This window comes from Lagenorhynchus albirostris, chromosome 12 (genome assembly GCF_949774975.1).
Source record: "Lagenorhynchus albirostris chromosome 12, mLagAlb1.1, whole genome shotgun sequence".
Classification (NCBI taxonomy): Eukaryota; Metazoa; Chordata; class Mammalia; order Artiodactyla; family Delphinidae; genus Lagenorhynchus; species Lagenorhynchus albirostris.
In genome coordinates, this window is record NC_083106.1 from 49178683 (window position 1) to 49196395 (window position 17713).

Below are 17713 nucleotides of genomic sequence, written 5' to 3' on the forward strand. Positions count from 1 at the left end.
AGCCCAAGGTGGCAACATAGGAGCCTCCTGAACTCAATCCACTCTGAAAGAAATCCAGAAATTAGCTGAGTGACTCCTACACATTGGGCAAATGAGAAAATACCCACATCACCTACATCAAAACAGCTGCTGCTTGAGTGTCTAGCTTCCAATCAGCCTATGCTGACTGTGATCCTCCCATTTGGGACACTGATAGGTCATGGTACCCCCTCAACTACTGGGAGCCACTAAAAACAAATAAAGTGGCTTAAACAAGTACAAAGGCTTAAGAGATGGCCAAGAGCAGGGGCCAGCCTGAGCTGTGTTCATCTTCCACACAAGACCACTCTGTCAAAACAGGGAGAGGTGGCTGTTTTATCTAATGGGCAGAGACCAACACATAGAGTCAATGAAAATGAAAAAACAGAGGAATATGTTCCAAACGGAGGAACAAGATAAAATGCCAGAAACATACCTTACTGAAACAAAGATAAGTGATTTATCTGATAAAGAGTTTAAACTAATAGTCGTAAGGATGCTCACCAACGTCAGGAGAACAATGCATAAGCAAAGTGAAATTTTCAAGAGATAGAAAATATAAGAAAGTACCAAACAGAAGTCACAGAGCTGAAGAATACAATAACCAAACTGAAAAATTCAGTACAATAGCAGACTGTAGACACATAAATCAGTTTAACAGAATAGAAAGCACAGAAATAATCCCATGCATATATTGTCAGTTAATTTATGACAAACTAGCCAAGGATGTACAATGGGGAAAAGATAGTTTCTTCAATAAATGGTGCTGGGAAAACTGTATAGCCTGCTGCAGAAGAATAAAACTGAACACCTATCTTACACCATACACAAAAATCTACTCAAAATGGATCAAAGACTTGAAACACAAGCCCTGAAACCCTAAAACTCCTATAAGAAAGAGGGATAAGCTTCTTGACATCAATCTTGGCAATGATGGGTTTCTTTTTGATTTGACACCAAAAGCAAAAATAAATAAGCGGGACTACATCAAACTAAAAATTTTCTGCCCAGCAAAAGAAACCATCAACAAGATAAAAAGGCAGTCTAGGGAATGGGAAAAAGTATTTGTAAATCATATATCTGATAAAGGATTAAAATCCAAAATATATAAAGAACTCATACAACCCAGTATCAAAAAAAAAATCCAATTTTTTAAAATGGGCAGATGAACTGAATAGATATTCTTCCAAAGAAGGCATACAAATGACAACAGGTACATGAAAAGGTGCTCAACATCACTAATCATCAGGTAAATGCAAATCAAAACCACAATGAGATATCACCTCTCACACCTGTTAGGGTATCTAAAATCGAAAAGACGAGATAAATGCTGGTGAGGATGTGGAGAAAAAGGAGCGCTTGTGCACTGTTGGTAGGAATGTCAACTAGTACAGCCATCGTGGAAATCAGTATGGAGGTTCCACACGTAATTAAAAAATAGAATTACCATATGATCCAGGAATCCCACTTCTGGGTATATATATCCAAAGGAAACAAAGTCATTATCTCAAAGAGATATCTCTCCTCCCATGTTCATAGCAGCATTATTCACAATAGCCAAGGTGTGGAAACAACCTGTGTCTGCCAACAGGTGAATGGATAAAGAAGTGTGTGTATACACACACACACACACACACACACACACACACACGCAGGAATGTTGTTTAGCCATGGGAAAGAAGGAAATCCTGACGTTTGCAACAACATGGCTGGACCTTGAGGGCATTATGCTAAGTTAAATAAGCCAGGCAGAGAAAGACAAATACTGCATGGTATCACTTGTATGTGGAATCTAAAACCAAATCAAACTCATAGAAACAGTCTAGAAAAGTGGTTGTCATGGGCTGGAAGGTGTGGGAAATGGGGAGAAGTTGATAAAATGGTACAAAAGTTCAGCTATAAGATGAATAAGACCTAAGGAGCTAATGTATGACATGATGACTATAGTTGGTAATACTGTACTACTGTATAATTGAAATTTGGCAAGAGAGTAGAACTTAAATGTTGTCACACACACAAGATAAATATGTGAGGTGACGGATGTGTTAATTAACTAAATGGGAGAAGTCCTTTCACAATGTATACGTATCAAATCTTCATGACATGCACTTTAAATATCTTACAATTTTATAAAGCTGGAAAAATAAATAAATAAATAGTATATTCATATAATGGAGTAGTATTCAGTACTTTTAATGAATGTACTATTGACACCCCCTACAATATGGATGACTACCAAAATCATTATGCTGAGTAAATGAAGCCAGGCAAAGAAAATAGTACATACTCTATGATTCATTCCATATGTATGACATGTCTTGAAAGGACACATTTATAGATCTGGGTTGAGTAGAAAGAATAGGGCTTTCAAATCTGGAACTAGGAAGACCAAGATGGGACATGAGAACTGTGTTAAATTATGTGACGGTCTTTTATACTGAAGAGAGTATGTGATTGTTCCATGTGGCCACAGGGGAAAGAAGCACCATTGGTAGGAGGAAGGTACAGGGAGATGTATTTCATTATTAGTAAGACTTTCCAAAAAGAACAAAGACTGAAAGCAGTGAGCTACTTGTCAATAGATAAGCGTAGACTGGACATTTGGCAGGGAGAGTATGGAAGAAAGCTCTCTTTAGTGTCAGAGAGCTAATCAGTTAGTTCCAATTTTGAGCTACTGTGACTTAAATTACTGAATACCTTATCACAACTCGATACTTAATAAATTATAAACAAAGTGTTAAAACCATGAAGTTCCTCTGTCACTGCTCAGACACAGTTGTCAAGTTCTTTTCATCTTTTCATCTTGCCAAAGGGAATCCCTCTATCCATCTTGCCATCCATCCCTTTGCTCCACCACACTAAGATTACACGTCCCAGGCCATCCCTGTCCCATACAAAATCAAAGCCAATCTCTCAGCCATCCAAGAACTGTGGAAGTCAGGAGAGAGGTGTGGCAAGACATCAAGCTTCACACCAGTCTACATGACATCCTTCCCTTTTCTGCTGCTGATCTCTGAAGAAAGTGGGCCAAAGTGTCTGCCAGGCAAGAGGCTCTATAAACATGAGAATGGAAAAGAAAGAAGAGCGCATACCAAAGCACAGCTGCATGTTACCTCCTTGTGGGATCTGGCACCTTTAGACCAGTGTTCTCAGAGAACTCTCTGTGCTGATGGAAATGTTCTGTATCTTCACTGTCCAATACAGCAGCCACTAGCCACACATGTGGTTATTAAGCAGTTGAAATGTATTTAGTTGGTGAGGCTGAGAAATCAAATGTTTAATTTTATTTAATTTTAATAGAGCTGCAAGTGACTTGTAGCTGCCATACTGGACGGAGCAGCTCTAAAGCAATCAAGCCCCAGCCTAGACATCACATGCCCTGAGGATTTTAGGGATATGGAACAGGAAAGAGCAGATTTACACCTTTCTTCTCATACCCACAGCTCTGCCCTGGTTCAGATTCTTTTCACCTCACACCCAGCACTCCTACGATGACCTCCTAATTGTCCTACCAGACTTCATATCTGGGCCCTCCAGCCCATCCTTCGGGCAACCTGATCTTCCTAAAACTCTGTTTTGATCAAGTCACTCTGTTAAGATCTGAACTCCTCAGTCTGGCATTTAAAGCCCTCCCAATCCTGTTCCAAACCCTCTTTCTAACTTTATTTCTCAGTTGGAACAAATACAAACCCTCCTTACAGCTCCATCATACAATGTGCTTTTTCATACCCTTATCTGGGAGTTTCTTACACCATCCTCACACTAGCTGTGTTATACTATGTGAATTAAACCTTCTGACTTTATTAACTCATCTATAAAGTGGGATAATGCTGTCCGCCTTGCAGTATATTTTGAGCAGAAAATGAAAGAATATACATGTGCAGTGCTCAGAACAGTGATGGCACCTGGCAGACATGCAATAATTAGTTAAACTTCACTGACCACTACTTATTTGAGTGAAAGGATCAGAGGAGAAACAGACTCATAATATGTGTGTGCTTTATTATACATACTTTGCATTTCTTTTTGGTATATACAGTGGTTTCCTTATATGTTATGAAAACACAAAGGAGACTGTATTTTCATAACTCTACGGTTAAAGCACCTATGGTAAAACTCTGGTTTTAAAAAAGGAAATTAGAGTTTTTATAACTCTTACCCTCTGAAAAGCTACAGAATCTCTCTGGGGCTCATGAACTATATTAATTTGATTCAATTCAGTTTTAGAATTCTATCTACAAATATTTCTTGAATGTCAACAAAACATAAATTATCTGAAATGTATACTCAGTAATTGTCAGATAAAAGGAGCACAGTCCTGATGGCCTAGACCGGAGCCCCCAGGGCATGTCTTTAAGGCACTTCTCTGATCTCCCAGTATTTAAGGGGACTCCAGTTTCAAGAGTCCTGAGCCAATGAGCCCCCAAACCCAAGGGGTGCTGGTTAGTTTTCATGCAAACCTTAAGGTCATATCAAAGTCCCAGTATTTAAGGGGACTCCAGTTTCAAGAGTCCTGAGCCAATGAGCCCCCAAACCCAAGGGGTGCTGGTTAGTTTTCATGCAAACCTTAAGGTCATATCAAAGGACCTATTCATTGCATTAGATTTAGAGACCCCTAGAAGGACTGGAGGACTACTTATACACCATATGTGTGAATGCATCCAAAGTACATGTGCTTTTCTCACATGGATTCTTTAGGCAATTACATCTTAATAATATGATGGAAGATTATCAAACATTTTCAACAAAGAGCCTCTAAGTATTTCCCTGTTTCTCCATGTACAAAATCTACCTCTCCACCAAAGGAAACAAATAAGTAATCCATTTTGAAAAGGAATTCTAAAGTTTATAGAAAAAGTGACTGATCCCAAGTACCATTTATCCCTCTGGAGGGAAGTAGCTGATCAAGAGGTCCAGAGGTCCAAAGATGTAAGTGACATAATTACCACTATCACATGCTTTTCTGGAAAGTATCCTTCTACCCAAATATTCCCCTTTGGGAAAAAAAATTAATATATAGAAAGTAATTTTAGGGCTTCCCTGGTGGCGCAGTTGTTGGGAATCTGCCTGCCAATGCGGGGGACACGGGTTTGAGCCCTGGTCCAGGAAGATCCCACATGTGACAGAGCAACTAAGCCTGTGTGCCACAACTACTGAGCCCGTGAGCCACAACTACTGAGCCAGTGCACCTAGAGATGATGGTCCGCAACAAGAGAAGCCACCGCAATGAGAAGCCTGTGCACTGCAACAAAGCGTAGCTCGCTGCAACTAGAGAAAGCCTGCATGCAGCAACGAAGACCCAATGCAGCCAAGAATAAATAAATTAAATAAATTTTTTTAAAAAAAGTAATTTTATTATTATCCATTAATATTTTTTAATGTCTCTTTAACAGGATGACATGATTTCTAAAAGAAGGGCTGAACTTATAATAGAGAGAGAGAGAAAAAGGAAAGAAGAGGAGGTAAGTAAATAAAATTGCTTTTTGCAAAAAAAAAGGACACACATATTTAAAACATATATATTTTACACATATATAAAATCTCAGCAATGTAAAATAAAAAGATGCATAGAAGTCTTTTTTTAATTTTTATTTTACGTTGGAGTATAGTTGATTTACAATGTTATATTAGTTTCAGGTGTATAGCAAAGTGATTGTTATACATATACATATATCTATTCTTTTTCAGATTCTTTTCCCATATAGGTTATTACAGAGTATTGAGTAGAGTTCCCTGTGCTATACAGAAGGTCCTTGTTGATTATCTATTTTATATATAGCAGTGTATGTCTGTTAATCCCAACCTCCTAATTTATCCTTCCCCTGCATCTTTCTCCTTTGGTAACCATAAGTTTGTTTTCTAAATCTGTGAGTCTGCGTCTGTTTTGTAAAGAAGCTCATTTGTATTTTTTTTTAGATTCCACATATAAGTGATATCTTATGATATTTGTCTTTCTCTGCCTGATTTACTTCATTTAGTATGATAATCTCTAGGTCCATCCACGTCTCTACAAATGACCCAATTTCATTCCTTTTTTGTTTTGTTTCTTGTTGTTTTTCTGCTACTCTCTTTTTTCTTTTTTTTTTTTAAACGTCTTTATTGGAGTACAATTGCTTTACATTGTTGTGTTAGTTGCTGCTGTATAACAAAGTGAATCAGCTATACGTATACATATATCCCTATATCCCCTCCCTCTTGCATGTCCCTCACACCCTCCCTATCCGACCCCTCTAAGTGGTCACAAAGCACCAAGCTGATCTCCCTGTGCTATGCGGCTGTTTCCCACTAGCTATCTATTTTACATTTGGTAGTGTATATATGTCAATGCCACTCTCTCACTTCGTCTCAGCTTACCCTTCCCCCTCCCCGTGTCCTCAAGTCCATTCTCTGCATCTGCGTCTTCATTCCTGTCCTGCCCCTAGCTTCATCAGAACCTTTTTTTTTTTTTTTTTAGATTCCATATATATGTGTTACCATACAGTATTTGTTTTTCTCTTTCTGACTTACTTCACTCTGTATGAGAGGCTCTAGGTCCATCCACCTCATTACAAATAACTCAATTTCATTCCTTTTTATGGCTAATATTCTATTTAATATATATGTATCACATCTTCTTTATCCATTCATCTGTCGATGGGCATTTAGGTTGCTTCCATGACCTGGCTATTGTAAATAGTGCTGCAGTGAACATTGGGGTGCATGTATCTTTTCAAATTATGGTTTTCTCCAGAAATATACCCTGGAGTGGGATTGCTGGATCATAAGGTAGCTCTATTTTTAGTGTTTTTAAGGAAACGCCATACTCTCCTCCATGGTGGCTGAATCAGTTTACACTCCCACCAACAGTGTAGGAGGGTTCCCTTTTCTCCACACCCTCTCCAGTATTTATTGTTCAAAGGCTTTTTGAAAATGGCCATTCTGACCTGTGTGAAGTGATACCTCATTGTAGTTTTGATTTGCATTTCTCTAATAATTAGTGACGTTGAGCATCAAAAAGATGCATAGAAGTCTTGATGGAGATATAGAGTTTATGTACAAGTTCTGAGATTATATATCATTTTTATTTTCTTTACACTTTTTGGTATTCTATAACTGTTTACAATGAACTTTTATTACTTTTATAATCAGAAAAACAAAAATTTTTTAAAGAAAGAAAACCAAGATGTTTAAATAATCTAATACAAAATATAATGATACTACATTAAACTATGCTTCTTGTGGATTTTCATTTGTGCTTTTCACACTTCAGCTCTTGCTACAGGGAGATAGGCTGGGAGCTTGGGTATAAGGTCTAGACAGAGAGCCTGTGAAGTTGTGCTGGGGCTAAAATATAGCTTACCTCGAGGTAAAGAATGGAATGGGGCAGAGCCTGTAGCTGCTCAGAGTCACATACTGTGCAGGATGTTCAATACAGCTCCTCTTTTCCATCGGCTGATTTTTGAAAAGATAAACCTTGAAGATCATGGATTTCGTTTTGTTTAGAGACGAGCTAGTCCCCAGTTGACCTAGCTGACCCAAATGCTACAGCCAAGCACCTCAGATAAAATATTCTGTCTTATAAACAAAATAAGATTTTGTAAGTTAGCTCTTCTGAGACTTAATCTTTTATAAAAATTGGCTGTGTATCTCCCACAATTAATTTATACAAACTGACTTTTGGAAGACAATTCCTGAGATTTTTTAATGAGAGTTCCTGAGATTTTCTGAGATTAAAACTGTGTATTTTTTTTAACTTTTTTGATGGGAATTTTATATGTACTGCTACTGTCTCAGACAAGGAAAGACTAAACACAGTGCAGCATCTCAAGGATCACTTAGTACAATTGTTATAATCAGTTAATGTGACAACCTGAGTTGAATCCATCCTGACTCCACATGGACCTTGGAGCTTGCTTTCCTGCACAGAACCAGGGGTCTTCTCATCATCTGCCTCTCTGTACAGAAATATGCAGTTTCTTGACTCACCTTTTTCCCAAGCAGTTAGGGAACCATATGCAGATAAAGCCCTTCCCAGGTTTGTCTTCTCAGCCTTAACATTATTGCCTTTGCTGTCTGACTTTTTAGCAACAAATAAAACACTTTTAACATTAGAAATCACTTCAAAGTCTCAAGGTGACTACTTCCATTAATTTTATAGGAAAATGTCGCCATCATGTGGAATTTTAGTCTCCAAATGTGACTGAAGAATATTCTATAAACCAGTGGCTTCATACAGATTTACAATGCATATCTTCCAATTCCTTGGAGGCCTTGCTTCTACTCTTACCCCTAGCTCCAGAATCTTTGCCCTCATCCTGTACACTAGCTCTTTCTCTGGTGCCTGGGTCCCTTTTACCAAGTGTAGTGTAGCCACATGCAGGAGAATGCCAGGAGTAGCCATGAAGGATTTTATCACTTTTCTAGATATGAGGAGATGCAAGAATTGGGCTCATAAAATCATCTCCTAAAAATATCTAACTATCTGAAGACCTGTTCTGCCAGTTTTTTCTAGAGCACAGAGTGCCTCATTTCTGATCCATCCTGAACTTCTTTCCAGGGCTGTTGAAGGTCAGCAGCTGCAGCAGCTCATAATTTATTTCTTATAGAGGTAGAGGGCAAGTGCCAATTTGTAGGTGACAAAAGACAGAGCTTTCTATCAGAGTTTTAGTCCCCCTCTGCCACCAGCACTCTAACGGAGGCTGCCTTCCACGCAAATGCAAAAATAAGAGAACTGACCCTAAGCCTATCGCTCCCTCCAAATTTTGACTACTCTACAAAATCTGCCTTTGTTCACTCTCCAGAAGCCCTCTGGAGCAAGAGAGAGGGAAAAAAAATCTGTGTGTATTTGTGTGTGTGTTGTCCATGGCTTGTGGTTATTATCTGCTAGAGGCTAAATGAACTTATTCCTTCATACTGGAGGCAGATCTCTGAGACGATGAATTTTAGAACATGTATCTCCTAACATAAGGACTGAGAGATACTAGATATAAGAAAAAAAAGCAGCACTGTTCCAGAGGACCAAAATGCCACTTACAGAAAACTAAAACCTTTTTCTCTAAAAAGAATTAAACTGTGGGTCTCTCAGATGGTCTTCTATGAAGATTTTTAGGCTATTAACCTTTTAAAAAATTTAAAGGAACTAGCCACAGCAACGTGATCAGAAAAAGAAACAGCATACATACTGAAAAGTAAGAACAAAATTTAATATTTGCATATATTTGATTATCTAGAAAGTCCAAGAGGGTAAATTGCAGAAAAACTTTTTAAGGTTGATCCCACCAGCTCCTCATGTAACAGTGACATTTGTCCCCATGAAGAAAAAAGTAAATAATTTCTAAAGTAATTAAATAATCTGTCTAGAAAATTCTAGGTGCCACAGAATGTTGGTTGGTACTCTTCATCATCTGGGACAAGATCCAGCCTGCCTGCCTCTTCTCATCCTCACATCTTAAATGGAAGCATGATACAACCTGTCCTGCTCACATACCCAGAGCTTACAGTTGCTCTGAATTAATCAGTTTAGTCCTTCATTCATAAAAATGAATAGACAACCAAGGATTGCCATATATTTGAAATTATCAATACAAGGAAGAACCAAGATGAACAAACAGAATAATTGACTCTAAAACAAATAGACAATACAGGAAATATATTAAACATTTAAAAAATTCCAATTTGCCTTAAATAATTCAAGGACTTGTATCCATAAAACAAAAACAGGATGGTATGAAAAACCAGAGAGCAAAAAAAAAGTTCATGGAAACTACAATATAGCATTTAAATTAATTGAAAGTTTCTTGTTAAACTTATATAGTTTAATTTTTTTAATTAACAAACAAGTTGGAAGAGCTATTAAATAGAGCTGGCGAGGTGAGCAAAAGTTCATCTGAAACTAAGATGTCTGCAGCTCGTAGTGTGGACTCATCCCACCATGCCTCCAGTGATCGTTAGCAAATCAAATCTCAAACTAAAAAATTGTCAAAATATAAGAAAAAGGAAAAAGTAGTAAGAGAACCAAATGGCTTCAAAATTCAAATAAAAAAGAATAAGAACTGAGAAACATAGTTCCAACGCCAAACTCCTTCCGGGGAAAGAGGAGCCTGGGCACAGAACAGGGAAGGGCCCTTTGTCCTCTCTTCTTCCTCCCGGCACCTGCAAGTCCAAATCCCAGCTCCAGGCGCCTTTAAAGGCACCAGGGTCTAATCAGTTAGAAAGATCAGGAAATAGCGAGCTAATCAAAAGTGTGCAGGCAAGAGGTAATGAGAGGGCAAACAGTAGAGCAGGACTAGAAAGGAGGAGAGAGTCTTAAGTATTATTTAGGATTCCTATTCTTAGAAACTGGATGTGCAATAATGGAGAGTGAGGAGTCAAGATAACTCCCAGGTTTCCGACGGGAAGGCAGTGCTCCATCCGGGACAAGGGATAATTCTGGGCGACGTGCATAGAGGCAGTGCAGGAGGATCAGTAGGACAGGGTTCAGTGTTACGCAAACTGGACTGTAGCACTTTGAGCCTTTACAACACCACTTAGTATCAGTATCCTGTTGTGGTCTTCAGTAATCATTTATGTGTTAATTCTGGTTTCCTCAGATAAGCTGCAGCCTCCTCAGGGGCGTGTACTATTCTATTAGAACAGTGCTTTATACAAAATGACAATAATAACTATAACATAATATAGTGTTATAATAATAGGAATAGGAATAACAGCTATCATTTGCATGCTTACCATGTACCAGACAGTTTTCTGAGTGCTTTGCATGTATTAACTTATTTTAGCACTACCAACAACCACGTGAGGGAGGTACTTTCCTTATTCCTATTTTACAGACGAGGAAACTGGTTTTGTCCAAGCTAACACAGCTAGGGAGTGTTTTATATACTCTTTGAGTTGCATTAAATATTGTTACTGAAGACCATGAGAAACATGTAATATTCTGACAACTATAGCATTAAATATTAGCAGTTAATATCTTGTCTAGGTATTTATTTATGGGATCACCGTGGTGTTAGAGTCTTGAAGGCATTAAATTTCTTGGGTGCCAGATATTTGAAACTTTACTATATCAGTTGATGAACATTGCATGCCATACTAACCAATACCCGCTTATTCCAAAATATCCCAGATGATTAGTTAGCAGTGTCATTTGTTCCATATTTTATATGTATAGTAAAAGGGAATATTTTCCTCCTTAGACTGTTAGACAAGATGAAGACATGAGCGAGGAAGAACCTGAAGATGAGGAAGATGATATTGACAACATCCTTGATGAATTTCCAAAAGATGAGGAAGTGATGAGTGAGGAAGATGAAGAGCAGGAAATTGATGCGGTCGAACGCCTGAGAGGTGAACTGAGAGAAAAATTTGAAGCAGATACGAATAATTTACAAATAATACAGGTTATTACTTTTTCGTTTTTCATAATTCAAAAAATAACGTTTGAGAATGAAACAAAAGCGAGTTGGTTTATGCCTTGGTTTCTTTTTAACATTTCAAAAGAAATGTATATTTTTAGGGGTTAGGTCCCTTTCGTCAGCACCATTTACAATTATAAAAACTAGTTAATAAATCAAGGGCAACGTGGAAGCCACATAGGGTCAAAGTTTTAGCTGCCAACCTGCAGTTACTTGGAAGCTGAAAAATATTTGTTCTCTAGACTGAAGTAATCAGTTACTAGCAATGTCCATGTGCTGTAACTAAATACTGCCAGCCTCCTTCCCACTAAAAATGTTTGGTTTTATGATTGTTTTTCATTAGGAAGAATTTGAGAAGTTTTTGATACCAGTAATTCTCATTAATGGAGCTCGGAAAACCCACATTGTACAATACATATTGAATATGAAACTGAAACCGCTGGTGGAGAATCGTGCAAGCATTTTCGAGAAATGTTATCCAATATCATCCCGCCTTGCCCAGAAAATGCTCAGCTTTACCTACAAGTATATAAGCTCATTTGGCTACTGGGACCCTGTAAAGGTGATGTCAGCAAATGCATCTGAAAACCATGTTCTTTCTCTTGTTTCTTTTTTTTTTTTTTAAGCATGTCTAAGAAGACAGTGGATAAGTTCAAAAAATTGTAAGCATTGTATAGTATTCTTAGCTAGCTATAAAAATATGTGTGGTTGTTTCGCCTTTCTGAAGTAGGAAAGTAGTTGAAGGGTTTAAACTTCTTTCGTCTATTTCTGTAAAGATCATCCAGTTCCAACTTGGTTTTAACTCTGTAGCAGAAGATGGTAGTAGAAATATTTTCAAACTAGACATATAGCGAGCTGAGCTCTGACACAATTTGCTATCTAATTTTAGGCAAGTCCTTTAAACTCTTTGATTCTGCTTCCTCACCTTTAAGATGGGAGAATACTGCCATCAGGCCACTGTGATCAAATGCAAGAATATAAAATTCTCTGGAAAGTGTGAGATCCCATACAAAATGTGCCTTTAATGTTCGTCACAAACTTATTTCTAAGCACTGTATTTTTAGGCAGTGTGGACAAACATTTAATGTAATTGGAATTCAGTAACTTCAAATGTGGGATGGTTTTCAACAAATCTTAATCAAGGACATGCCAGCCACTGTGTCAGTCCCTGAGAATAGAGCAGTGAATAAAACAGACAAGGTTCCTTTGTCATGGGCCTTATATTCTAGTTGGGTTGGAGAGGGAGGATAGGCAATAAATAAGTAAACAAATAAGTTCTTGTCAGGTTGTATTAAGTGCTATAAAGACAATAAAAGAATGTCACGTAAAGGTGACCTGCCCTCTCAACCAGTGTACCTTCTTATTTCCATCAGTGAAGTAGCACAGTGGAGAAGACCATGGCCTCTCGAGCCAGACTGCCTGAGTTCAAAACCACCACTTACTAGCTGAGTGACCTTGGGCAAATTACTTCACCTCTCTGAGCCATTCCCATTTGCACAATGGGAATAAGAATAGTCCCTACCTCATGATATTGTTACAATTACTAAATCAGTTAATTATTGTAAAGTGCTTGCAGCAGTGCTTGTTTTATTGTGAATGCTCAATTAATATAAGTTGTTGTTATTAACGTGTATTGGTCACTGATAAAAAGTATTTTGGAGGAAGGGATCCAAAATGGAGCCATGTGCATATTACTTGAAACCTCCTTCCTGGCTGATGTTGATACAATCAGTTTCAATTCTACTTAATTGTGATATCTTCTTTACCTTCACTGTAAGGATGTCAAGAGAGACCTTTTCAAATATCATGCTGAAATATAGAAACATTATGACCGTTCCCTCCATAGAGAATCAGATAAAGTTAAGCATGTATTAGGATCACCTAGAAAGCTTTTGAAAAATAGTTACACCCTAACCTTCTCTTTGAGATGGACAAGAGAGGGGAAGAAGCAATCAAAGTCAGAACCCTATTTAAGGATCCATGTCCAAACATAATTAGGATTGTATAAAGATGCCTTGTGGAGAAATGAGTGCATGGTCATAGGAAGGGTTTAAGCATATAAATCATTTTTTCAGGGCTGTTGGGAATCTTTCTGGGTGCCTGACCACTTGATGTTTCTGATTTGATGACACCTTGTGTATTCTGACCTATGGAGAAGAAAGATACATGCTAGATATTTTGGGCAATAGCAGAAACTATTGTAAGAATTCACACTTAATTTTCGAATCTGAAATGGAATCATTAAACTTTCAGCTTTTCTTTTATTACCGAGTATAAGAAATAGAGCAGACATTCCCACCCCATCCCTGAGTTTCTTCTTATCCCTAACATTTACTCCCAGCCATGAATATTACTTCAGCCCAAGAATGATGATGCTGACAACACCATTGACCTGTGACAACTATCCTGGTGTAGTTCTGGGGGAGGAGCAATATTACCATACTGTTTCTCACCTACTCTGTCAAGTCCAGGGATGACTGATGCTTGGCCATCTGATGATATAAAAAGATATCCATTTAATTACCCAGTCATCATCATCACCAATGCAAAGGTGTGGGACCAGTCCTCCCTCTCCATTCCATACCGACACCTTAGGCTGCCTTTTAGGTGTATTTTTCCCTTTTGTGTCTGCTCTTGATGTTTGTGTGAGTGGGATTTCGTCTGTATAAAAATGTAGAAGAGAAGCTAGTAGGATTTGTCCTACCAGTACACTCCCATATATAACCCAGGACCCCACCTGTATTAGTCTACTCATGCTGCCATATGGAATACCACAGACTGGGTAGCTTAAACAGCAGAAATGTATTTTCTCACTGTTCTGGAGGCTGGAAGTCCAAGATCAAGGTACCAGCAGGGATGGTTTTTCTAGTGAGGCCTCTCTTCCTGGCTTGTAGATGGCCACTTCTCACTGTGTCCTCAGTGCTTTTCCTCTGTGCTCATGCACTCCTGGTGTCTCTTTTCTCTTCTTATAAGGACACCAGTCCTCAGATTAGAGCCCCATTCTTATAACCTCATTTAACCTTAGTTACCTCCTCAAAGGCCCTGTCTCCAAATACAGTAACTTTGAGGGTTAGGGCTTCAAACCATGATTTTGGGAGGACGCATTTCTGTACATTACGCCACCTTAGGAATGGACCTGTCTGTGAAGATAAATTGGCCCATGAATATATCCAAACACCTTTACACTACTTGGCAGAAACATTCAGTATATGCTAAACACATTATAAAGGAAGTAGAATAACTATAGTTGTCAGAAACTGGAACACTTAAGAAAAACTACATTTATTCCATATGAGTATAAAATAATTCATTCTTTTTACAGTTTTTTAATATCAGTACTTGATTATAATTAGTTTTCTTGTTCTATAAGAAAGATTTTACAAATTTGTTTTTTTAAGTGTATTTGGGGGAAATGCTGTTTAAAATAAAGCTAACTTATTAATTCAGTTTTGCATATATTGCAGCTAAGTGAAGGAGAGACAATCAAGCCAGCTGAAAATTCAGAGAATCTACTTCATCCTGTAATCCATCGTCAGTATATTTATTTTTTATCTAGTAAGGAAACTAAAGAAAAATTTATGAAGAACCCAATCAAATATATCCGCCAACCCAAACCTAAGCCTACTATGCCCATTAGGATTGCACTTCTGGGGCCTCCAAAATCTGGGAAAACTACAGGTAAGGGTGTGTTTGCCTTTACTATCCTTAAGCATAAAAGAATCTCCTGAAGACCAGGACCACTTTTCCAGGAAGATAACTATCAAAACTGACTCAAAAAGAGACAGAACACGTAAATAGGCCAATAACCATTGAGGAGAAGGCATTCAAAAATATAGCCCCACTCCAAAACAGCCCAGAATCAAATGGTTTTGGAGGAAAATTATGTCAAACTTTCAAAGAATTAAAAATTCAAGAGATACTTACTGTGTTTTTATAAGCTTTTCCAGAGCAAGGGGAAAGAAAATAAACTGACCAATTTATTTTCAGTTTTTTTTAAAGTAAAGAATATAGTCCATACAATTAAAAAAGTATAAAAAATATAAATTCATTTTTAAATTAGCATGACCCTGATATCAAAACCTAACAAAGATAATACAAAAAAAGAAATTACAAACGAATATTATTTATAAATATAGTCAAATAACAGTTATATTAAGATTTTATTAGCATAAAAATTATATTTAAAATTTTATAAATATAATCTGTATTAATAAGTTAAAGAGTGAAAATCCATTATCTTAATCATTACTGAAAAAGGCATTTGGTAAACTATAATGTTTGAATTTTTTATATCTTGAGACTTTTTTTTTAAGGCAAATAGTCCAACAATAGGTGAGTGTGGTATTTCAAGATGACGTGTGACATGATAACCACATGAACAGTGGTTGGTCGCAATGATAATAAAATGGGAAAGGGCAGATACCAGAGATATTTAAAAAGGAAATGACAGGACTTAATGACTGACGGCATAGAGAATGAAAGGGAGAGATGAGGTCAAAGATTAATTTTCACCAGAAATAATAATAGGGAGTTTTGTGTTTTAGCTCTTCAGATGAAAAGTGTGTTTTCCCCATTTAAACGTCTTAACATGATTAAGAGTCTTTAATAGTTGTGTTCTAAAAGTTCACAAAGATAATGATATTTCCCAAAGAAAGCTGTACATTAACATTCAAGATCCCACAACCACAGCAAAAAGTAAAATGTAGATTAGACAATCTGATTCCTCGATTTTTGTTGAAATAGAGGTTAATCTTTAAACAAAATGTCAAATTGTAAATGCTTAATTGTTTTCATAGCTTAAGAAAAATAGGTGTGACTCTCGCGTTTGTGGCAAAGCTGAGATGAAGCCTTCTGCGGCCCTCACAGGGGAGTTGCTCCCGGGTGGCCCTAATTGTGGCCAGTTAACCTGTATTCCCCGTGGGACCAGATGAGTCTCAGTGTCCTCTACACACTGCTGTCTCCAGACCGTGATGAAGCAGGGTCTGTAGACCCTGTCAGAGCACACCCACATTTAACAGTAACTGGAAGCTATTATCTGTGGTCTCACTTAGCAGAAGCAGAGGCCAAGCCTGAGTCCTCTTTCAACAAATGGCAACATCTATGTGCCCTTGGACAAATTATTCCATTGCAGTGGGCTGCAATTCTCTCATCTATAAAATTGGAACTTCAATACCCGCTCTATGCACTTGATGGAATAGTGGAAAATATCAAAAAAAGTCACAGAAGAAGTATTACCTCATAAGCTATAAATTACTATTAAAATGTCAGATATGCCATTATAATATTTAAAAATTACTTCCTAAGGATTAACTGCCGCCTAACTGTATAGGGTAAGCTAGCCTAATTGCAGCCTGGAGTCTGTAAATGGACAGATAGGGAAATGGTTTAATCCGGTGACACAAGGAGCACTGAATTGTTATTTTGGACATAATACCAAATATTAATAGCACACATAGGATGCCTTATAAAGCTCTCAAAAATGTTGCTACCTCGTGCAGAAGGAAAAAAAACCACTTCAATGGTTTGGTTATAGAAAACCTCACGGAGCTGGCTCATTAACCAGACCCATCAGCCGCATACCTGAAGTGCTAATAATGATCGACCTTTGAACAGTATTAATTCAATAAGATGTAGCAATTTTAATTTTTGAAATTTCTTTGAGGAATGTGAAGATTAGTTTGCTGTTGATGTCAATTAACCAGAATCTGAAACTGAGATTAACTGATGAATTTGTGAAACGGAATAAGTTTAAAGTTTTAATGTTTTTCAGTTGCCAAAAAAATTTCAAGTGACTATGGCTTAAAGCGTTTGTCAATAGGAGATGCTCTGCGTTATGTGTTAAACCACCAACCAGACACAGAGCTGGCACTTATGCTAAATTGGCATCTTCATAAAGGAATGACAGCACCTGATGAACTGGCTGTTCAGGCCTTAGAATTATCTCTGATGGAAAGTATAAGTAACACTGCAGGGTAAGCGGGGGCCGTGGAGGTGGAGAGGGAGTGGGATGGAGTTACATCTCTGAAGAAATTACTCACTGGAATGTAAAACACTTATTCGTAAACAGGGTTTAAAGCTCTTGTAAAGTGTGTGTGATGTGCTTTTCAAACTCTGGACACCTATATGGTTACATGTTTTAATTTTCTGTCAAGCTAAAACTCGGCTTGAACACCAGAAGAGCCAACAGGCCACTTCCCTCCCTGCAGCAACCCCTGAGCTGTCCAGGAGCCTCCAGGTTTACACAATCCATAAGGGAGGCCTGTGCGGCTTCCACAGCCCAGCAGAACTCCTCACTGCCCCATGGG

General features: G+C 37.8%; 1 protein-coding gene across 1 annotated transcript in view; it reads left to right on the forward strand.

Annotated features, from left to right (window-relative positions):
- AK9 (adenylate kinase 9) overlaps positions 1–17713 on the forward strand; it is a 121443-nt gene that overhangs the window by 90276 nt on the left and 13454 nt on the right. Inside the window, exons 29-33 of the mRNA XM_060167474.1 lie at positions 5412–5480; positions 11190–11393; positions 11752–11970; positions 14873–15086; positions 17179–17380. Coding sequence (XP_060023457.1) covers positions 5412–5480; positions 11190–11393; positions 11752–11970; positions 14873–15086; positions 17179–17380 — 908 coding nt within the window. The remainder of the gene's footprint in view (positions 1–5411; positions 5481–11189; positions 11394–11751; positions 11971–14872; positions 15087–17178; positions 17381–17713) is intronic.